Raw genomic sequence first — 20,557 nt, forward strand, 5'->3', positions numbered from 1 at the left:
ATAGCATTAAAATTAGGCAAGCATTAATGAAAAATGCATAAAATTGCCTCCAAAGCATTATTCAATTGGATATTTTACATACAAATAGCATCGTCACCTTGTTACTTTTCTTTCTTTTTTTTCTCTGCAGTTCCTGCTATTATTTCTTCGTACTTGGTTTGATCAATAATAAAAGTTTTCATGATTATCTCGTCATTAAGTACCACCAAAATTTGTCACATTAAATTTTACCAAAAAATCTCAAAAGTGGAATTCTATTGCTATCCTTTAGTAACAAAGAATTTGTAGCTCTCATTCAAGAGCATAAGTTCGTAAAAATAGATATATTGTGACATTAGAAAGAAATCTCATCCAATTATAATTAGAGTGCAGAAAGAAAGGGGTGATTGAGAACTTAATGACATAAATGTGCAGACTTGTGCTTCAACAATTGATGGTCTGTAATACCTATATGGCTCAATACAATTAAAAACTGCTGTTCCTCGAAATTATTCTGTCACAGATCTACAAATTAGAGATTGAGCCAATTTCCTTCTTTCATGTTAAGAAATTAAATGGAAAAATTATGGGTTGATGCCTGGGGCTTACAAACAAGTTGTGTATCACCCGTGTCTGATTATGGATCTCCCACTCGTTCGATTGTCTTGTAAATCTGTGGTCTTACATTAGGCATGTATTTTCTCAATATCTTCACCTATAGTGATCAAAGCCTGTTTCAGTATTTGGTAAAGTACCTCTGACTTTTACATGTTCCTGGACCATTGTGCCACAACTTACATAGGTAATTCTTAAGTTGCAATTTGTAGAGAACTTACAATTCTCATAATCCTCAAAAATGACAAACAAACACCTATTAATAGTTGTTGTCATATAAGCAGAAAATTGGCGACCACAATATATCAATGCACGGTCTCAATTGCTTACAAGCCTAGCCAGTGGTTGGTGTGTTCTTGACATTTTAAATACAATATGTGATATAATCAACTCAAAAATGCAACAAAAATATACACTTGGGGTATCCAAAACATGATGGATCAAAATTCTCGTTTCTTCCAGCCCATTTGAAGTTTCTACAGATGCAACAAATATTGCTTCTGTTCTCTTTGTAACAGGAAAAGACGGAAAATCCAGAAGAGAATGTCTGGATTCAATTTGATGCAACCTTAGAAGTAGTAATAGTTTGAAGAATCTGTACCATTTGGAGCATCTTTACAAAGCATGGAACGAACTTCCATAATAGAGCGTGGTGGCTCAAGGTCTTTTTCTTGGAGAGCATGACCCTGCAATCTCTGAATCTGTGATGCAAAAGTATCATCCAAAATCTGCAAAGGCACAAACACAAGTACGAGCCATGAAAAATCTCAAACCTAAATTTCATAGCATCTCATGACTAGAAGACTTGGCAGACTATGGAGTGCCTGTAATTTTGATCAACAAAGATGTGAATAGAGAACGAAGTGTAGCTTACCCCCACAGTAATACGAGAACCTTTGTACAAGGACCTATTTTCCTTTCTGTTTTCTAAGAAGTGTAGAACATCCTGCATCCAATTATGTATATATCTGAATAAGTATTCTCAATGTGTCACTAAAAGCATAATCAATCCATATGCTATATTACCACATAGATTAAAGGGACCATAAGAACTTAATGATGAACTGCAGCTCAAAAACAAGAAAAAACAATGAATATATTTTATTCAAGTCTAAAACTCCAGTGAGACAAGGAATAACAGCTGTCACAGTCAAATACAGTTTGACAGTAGTATCATGTGTCCTCTAAATATGTGATTGCGGAAAGAGAACCTGTCCCATGCGATCCCAATATCCACGACAAATGGCCACAAAGACACGGCTCGTAAACAGATCGTGAAGATTAGAAATTGTATCAATCAGTTGAGTATTCAAAGCCTGCATTCTATCTCGAATCTCGGACTCTCCACCTGAATCCTTTGTGTCCTGAATAATTTTTTTTATTTTTGTCTCACGTTGAACTTGGGTCTGCCACAGCAAACATATATAGGAGATACAAAAGCATTATCATTATTCCAAATCATATATTCTAAGTTGAATGTAATATAAACAGCATCACAATATATACTTACGTTATCAGCAAGTTTATCAATAATGGCCTGCAAATAGTTCTTAAACTTAGCTCTCAAAATAACTGTGATCTCACTCATGTGTTCACCAAATATCATATTTCCACAGGCACCTTCAGGCAGGCATGAAACCCATGACTTCAACTGTGCCTCAATTTTAGGTCGAAGAACATCAAGAAGTCTCTTGATAGTATTCAGAAAGACTCCCAACTGAAGTAAATATGCAATTGAGATCAGGATGAGTGAGTAGTATTATTAGGACAATATACTGCTGTGCTCAGCATGAAGATTCCAAAGATAAGAAAAATATGTTCAATGAGACTCAACTCACTTGATTAGGAACACTGTAAAGACACACTGATCGGCGCTTTGCAAGCTTCTGCACATATTGGAGACCAAATTTCTTGGGCATCGTATTTTCCTTAAGTGGTGCCAAAACATCAGCATATTGCTTTTCCAATGCTTCCAGGACTGCCTTTTCTACATCAGCAATGGCCTTCACAGAAAATCTTTGATCAATTAGATACCAAGGTTTATGATATAGGAGGAAAAATGAGCTAGTGGTAGTGTCAAACTAAAAATAAATCACAGGCCACTTACATTCTCTAAAGCAAATGTGTATTCAGGCCAGCGACGAACAATGATTTCATATTCATTTAATGTTTCTTTAATGCGTTCATACATGTCCTCAACAAATGGTGATGTTGCATGTTGTGTCGTAATCTCAGTCGATCGGACCTACAACATGGAGTTAAATTTGTTTGTAAAAATATTTTTACTACACAGAAAATAGACTGCCTCTTAGAAAATAGACTGCATCTTTTATTTTCTCTTCATAAAAGTTCACAAATATGCTCAAACGAGCAGCTGAGTCCAAATAAAACCGATACATAAGCTACTTGCAAGCACTAGTACAGCTTGGCTACTCATGAGCATTAACAATAGATAACAACTGAGAAATTGATGCAAGAGGTCAAAAATGAAAGACAAAGTCACCACTTAAAATTCTGCATCAGTTGTAAGTTTGTAACTTTGGGATTGGTTTGAATTTGGGTCTCTAGGATGAACATCTAACAAAATACAAATTCCCTTAAAAACATGGAATGGATTATAATGGGATTTATTTGTAGGACAATAGAGTGCATGACCAAAAAAAAAAAACTCTGAAAAACATTAAATAAATATCAAAGACATGCATATATGCATAGTAGCCAAAAAAAAATCACACATGTTTTGTTTTTACAGCAATGTAGTTTAAAATACTGACTTACCCTATATCTAAACCCAATCAACTAATATTTTCCCAAGTTACCGATGCGCCAGCTCAAGAGGGGGGTGCGGATGTGGATGCAGACTGGTGCGTGGATGGGGACTAGGCGTGGTGGATGCTGGCAGGAAGCACTGTTGTCTCCTGCGGATGTGTGCGGGGTGCTCTGGAGAGCATCCAGAGAGCATCCAGGCGCACCCTGTGAGCATCTAGATGTTTCCACCGCCCAATCACTTAAGTGACTTAGAAAACATGTGCTTTAAATGGTTTTTTTTTGTTTTTTTTCCTTCTATTTGCCTCAAAACCATAAAACAGCCCTAAAAGAAGCCATTCATTGCCCATTCTTCCCATTTTGTTTTCAGCTGGGCTCTCTTCTCATTTGGTCTCCATTGTGCAATTCTGAAAGCAAGGTCATTACTTTTGAAGAGGATCACTCATAGGGTGTCTATTGAGCTTCCACAAAGAACAAATAAGCATCTAAGGTAAACATTCAATCCATTTCATGAGTTTTTTTAGTGATTTTTTTTTTAGTTTATGAATTTTTCAAGTTTTAGGAGAAATTGTACTATTTTTTTTGTAAAGAAATGGAGTAAGTTTTTTTAAACATTTCTAAGTTAATTTTTTCTCTTTTCTTATTAGATTCATAGTTTCTATTGTGCAAGAATGGCCACTACTAATAGTCAAAGTTCAGCAGCAAGGAAAGAACGAAGTGATAACTTCAATATTGATGTGGCATCTCCATTATGGAGACACACCACAAGATTATCACAAGTTTCCGGAGGTGGGTCATACATTTGGAGATGCAATATATGTCATAGTAAACCATTCAACAACTCATATTCTTAGGTCAAAGCTCATTTTACAGGCCCTACTAGTAAAGGAATAGCATTGTGCAAGGTAAGTAAAGATGAAAGGTTGAGCGATGCACAGTTAGCCGGATTCATAAAAGAACAAGAGGCTGCTGATCATTTAGTGAGCAAATCAAAAACAAGTTTGTACAAATCTTCATCTACGAAGAGCAAAGTGAATGTGCCCACTGATCATGTTGCATCCTCCAAACATCCATTCTTGGAAGTGAGAGAGGAGGATGATGAAGTAGAAGTTATTACTCGCAAAAGAGGTCTGTTGGATCAAGCATTCAAAATGGAGGCAAGAGAGATTGCTGATGAAGCAATTGCACATTGCCTTTATGCCAATGGTCTTCCTTTCAATTTGGTAAGATCGCCAAATTGGAGGGAAATGGTTGCAGCCATCCTTAGAGCACCAACTGATTACATTAGCCCCGGGTATGAAACAGTGCGTACTACTCTTTTGCAAAAGGAAAAGATTCTATAGACAAAGCTCTTCCAACCCAATTAGGACATCTTGGAAAACTTCCAGCATAACATTGTATCTAATGGATGGAAAGACACAAGAAACCGACCATTGATAGATGTGATTGCAATGTCCCCCAAAGGGGCAATGTTTTTTAAGGCTATTGATTGTGAAGGACAATTTCAGGATTCACAATCCATTTCTAGAATTCTCATTAAGGCAATAGAGATGGTGGGAAGTAAGAATGTGGTCTAGGTGGTCATAGATAATGCCATGAATTGTAGGGGTGCACGTGCTTTGGTTGAGTCTTGATACGACCATATTTTTTGGACACCATGCATCGTACACTCTCTCAACTTGGTCATGCAACAAATTGGCACCCAAATAGATTGGGTGCAGCAAATATACCAAGAGGGAGAGGAGATACAAATGTTTGTGACAAACCACCACATTTCACAACCTATATTAAGATCATTCTCCAAGTTGGAGTTGTTGGAAGTAGATTTAAAATCGTAATTACTTAGTTTCATTTATTTATTTATTTTGAATAAGTTTTATATTCATGTTCAATATCAAATTTCTTGTTTATAATTGTGTGCTTTGGTTGAGTCTTGATACGACCATATTTTTTGGACACCATGCATCGTACACTCTCTCAACTTGGTCGTGCAACAAATTGGCACCCAAATAGATTGGGTGCAGCAAATATACCAAGAGGGAGAGGAGATACAAATGTTTGTGACAAACCACCACATTTCACAACCTATATTCAAATCATTCTCCAAGTTGGAGTTGTTGGAAGTAGATTTAAAATCGTAATTACTTAGTTTCATTTATTTATTTATTTTGAATAAGTTTTATATTCATGTTCAATATCAAATTTCTTGTTTATAATTGTGTTTTATATTTGATGTCATATTGTCAACTTGCTTATAGGTAGCTGAGACAAGATTTGCATCTCATACTATTGTTCTGAAACGACTCCTCAAGGTGAAATCAGCATTAGGCCAAATGGTTATTTGTAACCAATGGACTATATGGAAGGCTTCAAATTCAAAGAGAGCCTTGAAGGTTAGGGGTATGATCTTGGATGTGCAATTTGTGTTGGATTTCACCGAGCCTATCATGACTATGCTATGCTTTGCCGATACAGATGCACCTTGCTTGGGGGATGTGTATGATGGCATGGACACCATGGTAGAAAAGGTAAAGCTTTCCATACAAGCATATGAGACTAACCCCACAAGATGTGAAGCCTTGTGCAAAAAGGTCTAGGATATCATTCATCATCGTTGGGAGAGGATGACTACCCCATTGCAGCTCCTTACATATGCCTTATCTCCAAGGTACTATATCCAGGAAATACTTGCTATGGTGGATAGAATTGCACCATATGTAGATGAAGAAGTTGTTATTGGGTGCTACAATGCATTTGCAAGACTCTTCCCAGATGATGAAATACACAAAAAAGTGAGGCAAGAATTTGGCTTATTTGCTTCAGGATCAAAACTTACTCCATATGCAATAAAGAACCAAAATGACATGGGAGCTATCACATGGTGGTACATGTATGGTTAGCCATTCAAGCATCTACAACCTCTTGCAATCAAGATCCTCTCACAAGTAAGTTTTCATTTATGTATTTATTTAATTCTAGCAATGGTATTCTACACTTTAGTGTTTAACATTCTCTAATTTGCTTTTCATTTGTATGTTTAATTTTAAAATTTTAAAATTTTATGAACACTATTCAAGTTGCAAGTTCTTTTGTTGAACGGAATTGGAGTATATACTCCTATATCCATTTAGTGAAGTGCAATCAGCTGGGCTCAAAGAAAGTTGAGGACTTGGTTTATATACATACCAACTTGTGTCTTTTGTCACGTAAGGAGGATGGATACAAGAGTCAACCAAGCTTTGGGATGTAGCCCCTAAATCTGCAGACTTGGATGTAACACTTCAGGATCTTACTGTGATGACGGATGATGATGTTAATAACATCATAGCACGTGCATCTAGCACAATTGGAACCATGCATGGTTCAAATGAATCTGCAAGTGTTGCTGCAGGAGGAGATGATGAGAATGTGGATTTTTTTGAGAATCCTTGTGATTCTGAATGACTGAATGTGATTTGTGAATCTTGAGCCTTGACTCTTGATTGATCGACATTGAACCATGAACTATGTTTTGATTATGTAATTCAAATTGCATTGGAATCTTGATGTTTTGATTACTGTTATAACTTATTTCAATTTGATTATGATAAATTATAATAATTCAATGAATAGTTTATTTTTGTATATTTGATATTTCTTGTATTTCTTTGCATACATTGTCATAAATTATAGTTGACAACTTTACATAAATATATATGCATTAATATATATATATATATATACTTATTTATGAACGCACCCAAACGCATCCAAAATCCCCAAAATAAAAATTCCATGCATCAGCACCCCACACCCACATCAGCATCAGAATCAAAATCAGTAACTTAGATATTTTCTAATTTTGTTGCCCAAAATCAAAATTTCTCTAACAAAATATTTATGGACTACATGTTTAAGTATATTAATTACAAAAGATTTTATTTAATTCCCTTCACAATATTTTTCCTATTTATTTGTTCAAACATAATTTTATAATAATACTTTGCTTGTAACATGGCTACTATTATTCTATGTTGAAGTAATCAATTTAAAGCTCCACTATTTGCAATGTTGCTAGTGCCCACTAGGTCTGGATGTGATCCAAATGCCCACAAGATGTGCATCCCAAACTAAGGATGCATCCAAATGCACAACATAAGCATCTGGTGCACGTCTACAGGTCAGAATGTGCTCTTGGAGTGCACCTCGACATCTACAAGTTGGAATGTGCTTTTGGAGCCTTGTAATGTCCCCACTATTAGGGTTAGTTTGGGACCATAATGGCTACAAAGAAATTATCTTTGAGAAGCTATCTAATTTGAAATGATTTACATTCGTAATGAATGCTCTCCACCAAATTGCATCATACTATGACATTCACAATGAATGCCCTCCAGCAAGTTATGCTTGGATCATTCCATAACATTCACAATGAACACCCTCCAACAAGTTATACTAGGATCATTCTCCACCAAGTGTACTTGGATCATATCATGACATTCATAACAAATGTCCTCCACCAAGCTTTACTTGGATCATAAAAATTATATCAATCAATATTCCATTGATCTATTATTATCTAAAATAACATGCTAATTATATATATATATATATATATATATTCTTTTCATAAAGTGAAAACAAACTTCAAATGATAATTTTTATACCTTACCGACGCCTGATCCTTAGTCTTCACCTTATATTAAAAAAAAAAGATATATAATATAATGGTCTTACAACTTAGACCAAGACCCTTCTTTCAAAAACATTATGCTTGGGCACTTCTCTTGATCTGTGATCTCCCACCATGCTACCCGCTTTATTATTCAATGTCAATTTATACCATCATCATTAAATAGTTGCTTCTTTAAGCAAATCAAAAGGCACATCGTTATGTTTATGAAATCACACCCCAAACTATTAGTTTATTAATTTAAGCTCGTAAATTGTACTTCGTAGTTAATGAATTGTAGGTCATTTGAATCAATGGTTCTTAGTTCTTACCCTTTATGAGTTGTTATTTAGCTTTTTTGTGTAATCCAGATTCATTTTTTAATTCACTTAATGATTCATGGCATATCTAAAACATGCTCTCTTATTTTGTCTTATACATTGGCTAATCGCCATTCTTATTCCAGTCAGTTTCTTGACATAATATGGATAATTTATGGTAGGCTATTATAGTCTTCATTAACATTTAGAGTTTACTTGTTTTCTTTAGAAAACACTTTTGCAAGTATGAATTGTCTCCCCTTGGTAACTAATATCTCTACAAAGATTTCTATTATTTATACTTCATATTTTTGATATACAACATTTGATATGTTATATTATATTATAAATTATTTAATAATAATTTTCTTCTTATAAAATAATTTATTATTATTTGTATTGTAATTATTTATTTATTTATATTATAATCTATTTATCAAATCTACGAGGCCATTGAACCTAAAAACCTATCATTTTGTTTGCTTTTTACTCTCATCTCAGTTTGTCTCCATTTTGGCATTTCAAAAGGCAGGTAATTATTTTCAAAGGGGATCATTGTGGACCTAAATGGCCCTGTATGAGGCCATAAAATGATGTGCGCAATGGAGATTCTGTGTGGTTTTGAAGAGCCTCACAACCCCGCCAGGGGCACTGCTCCTTGACACCACACTAGAGATGTTGCCCCCAGACCCTTCAAGGGGTATGGCCCTTGATCCTTTTGGGGGTGTTGCCCCTAAAGCCCCATTTGACTTCTCAAGTACACTACAACTTTGAGTTTCCACCATATGTGTATTTGATGATGTTACTTTGTCTCTAAAGGTAGCCGAATGTACCCAAATCCCTAAAAAAAGCTGCATGTACCCACATAATGGGTTCTCATACCCATACCTGTACCTGTACCCGAACCAACAACTTAGAGTTAAAGGCTATTTGCAATAAAACATGACTATGTCAAAATTACTTGATTTAGGAGTTCTGGTATTTGCAGTCACATCTTTGTAAAGCCCAATAACATTCTTCGAATAGTCAAAATACCTGCAGGATGAAATTAATAGAAAGACTATGAAGATGGATTCAAGAAAACAACTGTTACATTTTCTGCATACAGAATCTAAATTCATCTTAATGCATGACAAGCATTGCTGTATGCCAATTCAATCAACTGGAGAAAATCCTCTCATCTGGAAGGTTGTTCCATAACATTCAATTAGAGCACACCTTCCACAGCTTGATTACCCTTTCAGTTTGACCGTCACTTTCAGGATGGAATTGAGAACTAAAGGTTTGTTCCAAAAGATATCATTAATGCTGTCCAAAATCAAGAAATCAGAAGTTCATTTTTGTTATAAAAAAATGCTCGTATCAGCTATTCCATCCAACATTACAAATTTTGAAGTTTGCTGCAATCACTGTGCCACACCAGTTCATCAAGGAATGTATTGCTTTAGCCTATTGTTTATGATACAAATGAATCATAGTACCTTAAAAATCCATGGAAGAGGTCAATGGAATAAGGGATCTACAAATGTGAGGGTGAAATTAATAGAAAGAGTAGGGAAGATAGATTCAAGGAAACCACAGAACTATTACATTTTCTGCATACAGATTCTGAATTCTTCTACATGGACGACCAGCATTGCTGTATGCCAATTCAATCAACTGGAGAAAATCCTCTCATCTAGAAGGTTATTCCATAACATACATTTAGAGCACACCTTCCACAACTTGGTTCCCCTTTCAGTTTGACCATCACTTTCAAGATGGAATGGAGAACTAAACTTCTGTTTTGCTCCAAAAGCTATCATTAATGCAGTCCAAAATCAAGAAATCAAAAGTGCATCTTTGTGAAAAAAATGCTTGTATCAGGTATTCCATCCAACATTACAAATTTTGAAGTTTGCTGCGATCACTGTACCAAACCAGTTCAAAGAGGAATGTATTATATCATTTATGATATAATGAATGATAGCACCTTAAAAATCCATGCAGGGGGTCAATGGAATAAGGGATCTACAAATGTGAGGACACTCCGTGCACATAATTGGAAACAACAACAGATTGGTTTGCAAACTGATTCCTCCAGCATGGAGAAAATTTCAAAAAGACTTCACCAACCTTTAAATTGTAAACAACAAAAAAAAACTTCTACAAGGCATTGATAAGCTTTTCCTACATCAAAACAAAGCTATTGTTAGAGTTTTAGGTGACTACATAACCCCCAAGATCAAATGAAAGACCAAGATAACTTGCATAAGAGAATGACAAGACTATTGCATTAAGATACAAGAATGATATTATTGATAATGGTCTCACATTGATAATGGTCTCAAGAGTGATTGAGAATAGAAGCAAGCATTAATAGGTCTCCATGAACCTAGGAAAGGGCCCAATGAGACATAGAAGGTTGAAATCATGTCATATATGTGGACTATGTTCAAAGGCACTAATAATTTTCAAGCAAAGACACATTTCCCTATTATTTATAATTAAAAAATCAAGAAAATTGTCATATTGCCATACAAGCAGGGAAGAGGACAAGTCATGCCCCCACATGTATTTAGTGGTTACATTAAAAATAGGAAAAGACACTTGAGGCACCAATTTTGAGAAATAGAAAAGACAACCCGTCAGGCACCCACTTTGGAAAATTAAAAAGGTCTCTCTAGGCATCCTCTTGGATAAGTTGACAAGTTATCTATTTGCCATGTGTGGCTTTTATTGATAGCCACGTGTTGCTCATTAAGAGGGGGAGAGAGTTTTCCAAGAAGTGCAAGAATGATATAAAAGGGAGGCTTGTGCTTAAGTTTAGGCATGCAGAGTTGAGTGGATCATTCAAATTTGAGCTGTTCATTCAAAGGGAACAATTATTTGGAGTTGAGAAGAATTGCCCTTTGTTATAATATGGAGTTGAGTAGTGATACTAGATTGTATGGCCCATGAGTCTAAGCATTGTAATTTCCGAATACTTGAATTTCATTATATAAAAGTAAGAAAAAATCAGTTATTTATATTCTTGCAATTTCTATGCAAATTCTCTTTGTTAGAGTTTTCCAAGAAGTGCAAGAATGATATAAAAGGGAGGCTTGTGCTTAAGTTTAGGCATGCAGAGTTGAGTGAATCATTCAAATTTGAGCTGTTCATTCAAAGGGAACAATTATTTGGAGTTGAGAAGAATTGCCCTTTGTTATAATATGGATTTGAGTAGTGATACTAGATTGTATGGCCCATGAGTCTAAGCATTGTAATTTCTGAATACCTGAATTTCCTTATATAAAAGTAAGAAAAAATCAGTTATTTATATTCTTGCAATTTCAATACAAATTCTCTTTGTTGTGCTATGCATGAAGCTTGGGTGGATGAACCATGACATTAACAAAAAGGTCGTGTGTTTGGGTTGTGTTAGGGGAGTCCCCTACATCAGAATTATTGCATAAGAACCCATAAGACATTGATTCATGAATGATTGATGCCAATAAAAGGTTGAGATAGAGCAGCTTGAGGTAGCATCATTCTAGAACCATTATGTTGTGACTTTATACTCCCTTTCCCTAATGTATAATTCAATGCCCCAGATAGTTTAATCAATAGAAACTACTTCCCAAGATACCTACACTTAACTATTTTTTGCTAAGGGAAAAGGCAAGAAGTTTGATTTTGGATCTTTCAATCAGTTTACAGCCATCTAAAGGTAGCTACTTGAACTCCATTGCAATTTGACACATAATTGTCACTAGATGCCACCATAGAGACGGTACCATTCCAAAGCACAAATGAATGGGAAGAACATTTTGATGAATACTATATCACAAAAAGACTCAATGGTATATACAAATGTTCAAAAGTGTATTAGTGCCTAAGTTGATACAAATTCAATAGGATTGCATAATACCAAAGATAAATGAAATACAACAATAGCATGAATAAAATTGATTCACACTACACGATAAATGGCAGAATGATATATGTTTCATAGCATAATAGTTTCAACATTACCCACACCTTTTACTTGTTCCAGACTCCATAAAAATAGACTCGCCATGGTTGATTAAGTCTCCAACCATCACCAACTAATGATATAATTGACACCCCTTCAGAACACTGTTTTATCACATTAACTAACAAAAGTTCTATTTAACTATTCATGGTATAATCACCGCCTATATCATCCTCGAAAAAAGAAAAAGTCTTCTTCCAGACGACAAATATACATCAAGTAATATCCAAGAAGACTAATGACAAGAGTATAGATAATGACTCGTATTGCACAAACTCAATGTTGTAGTATAGTTCAAAAATAAAATGGGTGTCTGGGGGCACCTTCAAAACCACACATAACTCCATGGCACACACCATTTTTTTATTTTTTCAATGCCACCACTCCTCAGCCTTGTCATGGCATTGCCAACTCCACTACCCACAATGCCCACAAAAGTATTTGTTGTTCTATTACCAAGTGTACGGACAACTTAAGAGAACATGCACCTACCAGCCGTACGAATTGTACGGTCTAGATCCTCTATGTTCTGTACAACTTCTACTTTGTGTGGCAATCTTTGTTGCACCCTCATCCATATGGCTCCTACTTCATACCTCGAAGTCCTCTATCGTTTCGTTTGTGTGCTTTGTACAATGCTGAACTTTCCTACCTTCTCGTACGACAATCTCGTTCTTCAGGTGTATGCTCCCACTCCACGTCGCTCATGGCGTATGGAACTAGTTGACATCCTCCTCTCTCCCAATCATACGACCAAGTCATTTCCCTGTCGTCGTACGTGTCATATAGACCTTGTTCTCTACTACTTTCGTACATTCTATATGACCTGCAATTCCCCTTCTTAGATTTTCTTTCCTATCTCCAAGTGCTTCAACCTCTCTTTTTTCCTTCCCTATAGCCTCTACCATAGTGATATTTCTCCCCTCACTTCTACACCTATTTCTTCTTCCTCCCAACTCTGCACGGTTCGTCCATTATACAATCTCCACTTCTTTGTTCTTGGTCCGTACATTGTACCACCCCTTTTGCCTACATACAGATTATACAATCTACTTCTTCCTTTGTTCATACGGAGCTCTGTCAACCTATGCATAGTATTTTGGTTTTTTGTCTATACAGACCCCAACTATGTTTTATTTCAAATGCTTTGGTCCTGAGTCGATGGCTCCCTGCAAATTAGGTTTATTTCCAAATGCCTTGGTCCCAAGTCGAAGGTCTCCTCCAAAAGGTCTAGCATGTTACAGTGTGGATGGAAAACTTCATAATCCTCCCTCCATCTACAATGGAACAATCCATTTAGTGAACCCGTTTCATCTTTCGAACAATCCCCTTAGTCTCAAAACTCCCTAATCATCTAGTTCCATCCCTCTTTCCTCACCCAACTCTCCTCCTTCGAACTTGGAGTCCAATGCCATTTCTTAGCTTATCGCCTGATTTTGTAGGTCAATGATATACTTCTTTCCCTCGCTATCGACGGAAAGAATGTTCTTCCAATTGTGGTTGGCCTTTATTCCGATAAGCCAAGCCCCTACCAAGGAAGGCATCATACCCCTTCCTTTCCAAGGCGATGACAATAAAATCTAGAAGAAATTGTTGGGTTTAGATAACAACCTTTTGCGCCATTAAGTGTCTTGATTGGTTTTATACCATGTTGGACAACACCTACCAAGTATAAGGGTGATGGCTAGAGTGTAAGTTTAACAAGGGCCTTCCACATTTCTTTTGACAACACATTTATGCAATCCTACATCTACAATATTGTTTATCAGCGTACATCCCATGATTTTTAGCACCCCTTGCCAATAACATAGGATTTGTGGCACTACTTGAGGTAGTAGCTTTCGCATCTTTTTTCCTATCTCATTCGCCTGGTGTCATTGTCTTGGTTGCCATTAGTGTCACCTATATGAGTAATTGCCACCCTCAGTAGTGGCACTGTCTCCAATAGGTCTACCATTCATACTAGAACCATCCTCTGTAACGTCTATTATATGATGTTGGTTTCTAATGTTGACCATATTAGAGTGTCATGTGTTTGCTTTTGCTCTTCCTTCATTACCAGTTCCATATCCATTCTAACTTTCCTTCAACCTTTCTTTCTCCTTACGTAGATCAAGATGCATGGCTTTTTTTTGCCTAGGACCTTGCAATTGCCATGACCTCTTCCCCTTAGGGCAGTCATCATCATTGTCATTACCAAGACCACACCAATTATAGAGCATGCTTTTGCATCCTTACCCGCTCTGATAGTCTCGCACGTAGTGACCCGACTCATTACATCGGTGGCATTGTGTCATGGGTCATCCCTTCACATCGTACTAGATGCGACTTCTTGGTGTGTTGTTACTACTATTGTTGCTTCCTCGTCCATTGTAGTGGTACCCACTGGGAAAAGCATTATAATTCATTAGTCGTAGTAGTGTGGTGAGTAGAGTTGCTTGCTCTCCTTAGTTGGGTAAAGAGCACTTGTGTGCTCCTTACTTTTAGGTTGTAAGAGCACTCCTTAATGGAGTGTCCCAATACTTGGTAGATGTTGCAGAATAGTTTCTTGCAACCTTGGTGTGCCCTTCGTTCTTACACTTGATACACCATAGTTCCTTGCCTTTTCCTTCCTTTGCAAAATCCTTCTCTTCTCGCAGTTCCTTCATCATTCTCACCATGTCCTTTTGAAGGGCTTGTATTGTGCGGGACTCCCTGTTGTTCTCACCATCTGTATTATCATTGTCACTAGTTTGTTTCTTTCCTTTCAATGTTCATTGCCCCATTGTAGGCCTTTGTGTATGAGAATGGTGGTACCACCTTCATTTTCTTTTGCAAAGAGGGGTTTAGCCCCTCGATGAACCACCTTTTATTCAAGTCATCTGCTGTTCGGTTGCCTAACTTGTCTTTGAGTTCTTTCAACTTGTGATAGTATGACTGTACGGTCTCCATTTTTCCCTCCCTTTGTGTTCTAGATTTTTGTTACCACTTCATCGTCGCAAAGTAATTTCAACTCCTCCAGGAATGCTTTTTTTAAAGTCATTCCAACTCGCCTCCTCCCCTGCTAGCAAGTCCATCTATCAATCAATTATGATCCTTCATAGAGGGGCAACAAAAGCCTTCAACTAGTAGTCATTGTCATCCTAGCCATTTGCTTCCCATATCGTTACACATGTTTTATAGAGCTAATGCTCTGATCTATCCCCACTAAACTAGGGCAATTTCTACTTCTCTAGAGTGTTTTGCATTTGCCAAATATGTTAGGTACCATGCACATTACTGTACGTCAGTAAGTTGGTTTCTCCTCTACATCCTTGTGTGTCTTCCACACCTTTGACTACATGCGAGTCTTCTACGCCTCCACCTTTGTCGTTCACGTGTTGGTTGTCTCCTTCATAGTGGTGTTAGTACTCTCTTCTCCCCAAAGTCTTTGATCTGTTCTCCCTATTCTTGATTCCTCCAAGATAACGAGATTGTCAATGCCCCACAAGATACTCTCAAATAAATCTACTACCTCCACTTCAAGATTTCCTTCTTGACTATGGTCCTATTCGAAATATACAGATGGTTAAATTGGCACAGAGTTGCCACCTTCCCAACTGTTGATGTCAAATCCTTTGTGTGCTAAGGGAATTGCATGGGAGTGGTAGTTCTTTGGCAATCTCTTCCTATTCATATCTTGACAGTTGTATTATGTCACCCAATAACCACATTGGGGGACAAACTGTTTCACTAGTTATTGTAGCCATTGGCATCTCTTGGCTTGCTATTAGATACACGAAGACCTCCAAACAACACTTTAGGCTCCGTTCTCTCCTTTTGTCTCCACCTTTGTGTGTTGCCTTACATCCTTGTTTGGCAGGTTCAGCATCGATGTTGGAGTTACACCTTCTAGTGTCGTGTGGTTTCTCCTCCCTATTTTTCCTCTCTTCATATCGTTGGAATATTTATTGTCTTCGTTGCTCCCTTTCTCGTGACCCATGTTGATCCTTGAGTTTCAACAATGCTCATGCCAACAATCTCGGAAGGCTATCCATAAAATCATAGACAGGACTGCTCACCATGAGTTCGACACATATTGTACCAATAGAGACCTCTCCCAAGCCTCCTGATGTACATACTTGTCAATTGACACGTCCCACGTGTGAACCAATTTTTCAATTAACTAGTCCTCTCGAATCACTTTGATATTGTCTTCTTCGTCACTGTAGATACCACTATTTGTTGGTTGAAAGTACGGCCCATTATGCTGCCATCTCACCCATCCGACTTCCTAGACCTCTAGGTTCATACTTAGGCAAGGGCGCCAAAATGTTAGATGCTTAAGTTAATATAGATTCAACAAGATTGCATAATACCAAAGATATATAAAATACAAGAATAGCATGAATAACATAGAATCACATTGCACCATAAATGAAGGAATGATATATGTTTTGTAGCATAATAGTTCCAAAATTTAACCACACCTTTAACTTGTTCCAGACTCCATACAAATAAACTCGACACAGTTGCTTAAGTCTCCAACCATTACCAACTAACACCCCTTCAAACAATGTTTTATTGCATCAACTAACACAACTCTCATTTAACTATTCATGGCATAATTGCCACCAACAAAGTACAGTAAAGAAAATCAAGGGTTAGAGCATGCACAATCAATATATACACCAAGTTATAGACCAGTGTGTTTATGATGATGAAGTGGAGAGGGAGAAATTGAACAAGCAAGCATTTGTTCAAACAAAGTAGCTTGAATTAGTAATATAAGCCAGTGATAGCACACAAGCATTAGTTGTGCAAGTTGTTAAATAACATTCGTAGATTGTATGTCAAACTATAGATAGACCATAATTGACCGAAGTAAAGTGTTTCTACCATTGTTAAACATGTTGCTTCTACATGTGGGCAGCCCAATCCAATACCTTTAGGCCCCATTTAGTTGCACGAATTGGGCGAGAATAGGAAAATCTAAATAATCGCATTCACCAATCTAACATTTGTTTGCAAAATACAAAATTAGAATTAGAATTCGTCTATCCTAATTTGACCCCAAAATGAGCATAGTGGGATTCCTAAAAAAGGTGGAATAAGAATAGCTTATTCTTATTCCAATTTTCAATAAACCCAATATGATGGGTTGTCGGGTCCATGACTTTGCCGCTTGATTGTATTTGGCCGCTCGAATGCATTTTTGGACTATTTCCTCCGTTCATCATAAGATATAAACTAGGTCAACATTATTTAAAGTTTAATATGTACTTTTTTTAAATGACAAAAAAGACTAATATCAAATTTGATATCTTTTATAAACTTTCATAAAATTATCTTTACAAATAAATCTTGGGTTTAGTCTAATAATTAAAACTATGTTGAAAGATCATTTATATATCTAATTGATGACCTCGACTTATTTGTATTTTTTTTTTTTTTAATATATTTGAAAAAATAAAATGATTATAATTTTGATCTTATACTCATTAAAATTATTTGATTTAATTTAGAATTATAATTATAATTTACAATATAATATGTCCTTTCAATTTCAAAGAATTTGAAAGGTTGCCGTATACCTTTCACTGATAGAGTCAATTTAAAAAATAAAATACATGTTACTTAAATTAATTTGGATTTTACAAAATTAATTTAAAAAAACAGTTTTTATAAATAAAAAATCTTGATTATTTAGAATATTACCAAACTAAAAATATATAATTAAATTATTAAAGAAAATAAAAAATATTCCAATTCCTATTTCAATTGTTGCAACCAAACACAAAATATACATCTTTTGAGTCCCCTTCCAGGTCAACCAAACAGGTCCAAATGACATTCTAGAACTTATTTTAAAAATGCACTAATACCAAAAGAGAGCTTATTCCAGCATAGATGAATTCATGCAACCAAACGGGCCCTTAACTCACACTTTCATTCACTGCCAAATTTGTTACCATAATTTGCTCCACATGAGATGGTTAAAAGTTGACCAAGTCTTGCCACAACTTGTGAGTCTAAGGCATGTGATGCACCAACTTTACCAAACTCACACAACAATTCTTTTTTGAGTAACTAGAACTCTAAGCCAAGTCCCACCAAAATCTCATTGACTTTCAAAAAAGGACTTGGTTACAACAAAATAAGAAAACCAATCATCCAAAGTCAAACAATTAGCTTCTTGCTTTACTAGTTCGGCCCCTCGGGCTACTAGATTGGGTCCTAGTCCAACTTGGAAACAAAATTTGAATCAATTTTGACCTATGGGACATCTAGGGTCCCACCTCAAATATACAAGTGCATTCAAGAAAAAACTACAAAACCCTGCCATAGTCTAGCAGGTTTTCATGCCTAGCTGATGAATATTCAATTTAGTCAATTTATCTATTATATATTAATTTCCAACTTTGACCAAAACCCAAACCCTCACCCCCACCCCTTAAACATGGATTCTAATGCATAATTAAGACAAAAACAAAGTCATTTCTCTTATTGTGAATGCAAAATAAAAATCATTTCACTTATCATGGATTCAACATAATGTGTGCAATGCTGATTTGTGAGGATTTGAAAAACTTGATTTAGGCTTGGTGGTAGGTGTTCAACCCTACTCTATATCGGAACAAGGAATGTGTGAGGGGTGCTGCCCCTAGATCCCAACTCAGCCTATTTGATTTGTCCAATACACTCTATGTCCAAATTTGCAAACTACGCTTCCAAATTTGCCTACAGGTCCTTGTTAGCATTGCAAGGAGACATATCCAAATGGCTACGACACACCTAGTACTTAGTCAAGAATGTACTTGCAAGAGGGATCCAACCTGTCTTAGTCTCTTGGAGTCTTCAAAAGTACCAACTCAAAAGTAAGCCCCAAAAAAAAGTAAAACAACAAGAACTTTAGAAAAGGAAGGGTGCCATTCTTCAAACACGTGATAGAAGAATGCAAGAGCATAGAAAAAGAGAAAAAGGAAGGTTTGGTGTTTTATACTTTGGGCAAACTTAGCGTTCGACATTTTATGGCTTTTTGTTTAGTATTCAAGGAAAAACGCATGTTTCATTTTTTTAAGACTTTTAGTGCTTCAAAATACTACCACCGCAACTATACTGCATACAATATGAATATACAATGTTTAGATATTAATTAATAATTATTTATAATAATAAAAATTTAGAATAACATTATCAAATGGTAAGCCTTTAGGCTTTGTTTGAGTAATTTTACAAAATTCAGTTAAAATTATTCTTATAATTCAAATTTCAAACACTATAAGCTTTGTCACATGCTAAATAGTTGTACATGTATAATTTTACTTTTGGACAATATAGGAGTGGCTATTAGTTAGAAAGGGAGTCAAAAAAATTTAGAAGTATACAGCTATAGCTACCCAATTAGTATTGTAAACATATTGAACAATACAATGCTCTTTATTTATTTATCTTTCATAATTAAAAAGTAAAATATCCTCTCTACAGAGTTTATTCTGACATTAACAATCTAATAATTTTTAACTTTTCCATGTAGAATGTTGTGCAGAGAAAAGAAAGAGTTGTATCCATTGTGGGATTATGTTGATTGTGTCCTAGGGCTGAAGGGTTCAAGTGAATCAGCCATGATCAATTGTAAGCTTTGCAGTTGGCACAAAAAAGGTACTTGCATGAGGGTAAAGGCTCATTTCCTTCACCAAACTGAGAAAGGTGTTGATCCATGTATTAATGAGTTGGAATAGCATGATGTCATGAGTAATCAAGAAAAATTTGATGGAAAAGCTGCTAATCAGAGATCTCATGCCTCAACAACAAGGCCAACTGTTGCAACTTGTTGATGTGAGTTTTTGTACTACTACATAACATATTAGTAATTGAATATCTGATACGGAGTATCAAACACACAGTTCCTCTCTTGAAAGGTTAATGCTTATGGGATATGAGAATAACTCCAATGGTCCTTACACTTGTCGATACTCGCTTAGTTTATCGATGTGATTTGCTAGTAATCACGTAGGCGGCCTTATGCAAATTGTTGAGGATGACTTGGACTTTGGTGGGATCAATGTTAGATGGTGTTGGTGAAAAGGTGATAGTAGTAGAGGGTGAATGGTTCTTATGACTGGTATCTTTCTAACTTTCTTCTCCTAAATTCTAAGTCCTAAACTTCTTGCTATCCTACTCCTACTCCTATGAATGGAAGACTAGCAAATGGACTAGGATCAAATCTAATGAAAGTTAACCAACGGCTCCACCTTGACAGATGCAATGATT

General features: G+C 36.1%; 1 protein-coding gene across 2 annotated transcripts in view; it reads right to left on the reverse strand.

Moving 5' to 3' along the window:
* Positions 1-398: 398 nt before the first annotated feature.
* Positions 399-20,557, reverse strand: part of LOC149575512 (pesticidal crystal cry8Ba protein) — a 62,482-nt gene continuing 42,323 nt past the window's right edge. For both annotated transcript variants that reach the window (XM_089815266.1, XM_089815265.1), the window contains exons 18-23: positions 2,702-2,839; positions 2,433-2,597; positions 2,105-2,311; positions 1,806-2,000; positions 1,469-1,540; positions 399-1,322 (exon numbers count right to left, since the gene is read on the reverse strand). In XM_089815266.1, coding sequence (XP_089671392.1) covers positions 1,164-1,322; positions 1,469-1,540; positions 1,806-2,000; positions 2,105-2,311; positions 2,433-2,597; positions 2,702-2,839 — 936 coding nt within the window. In that variant the 3' untranslated portion in view covers positions 399-1,163. The remainder of the gene's footprint in view (positions 1,323-1,468; positions 1,541-1,805; positions 2,001-2,104; positions 2,312-2,432; positions 2,598-2,701; positions 2,840-20,557) is intronic.

This window comes from Cupressus sempervirens, chromosome 2 (assembly GCF_028749045.1).
Source record: "Cupressus sempervirens isolate cs-2001-9-10 chromosome 2, ASM2874904v1, whole genome shotgun sequence".
NCBI lineage: Eukaryota > Viridiplantae > Streptophyta > Pinopsida > Cupressales > Cupressaceae > Cupressus > Cupressus sempervirens.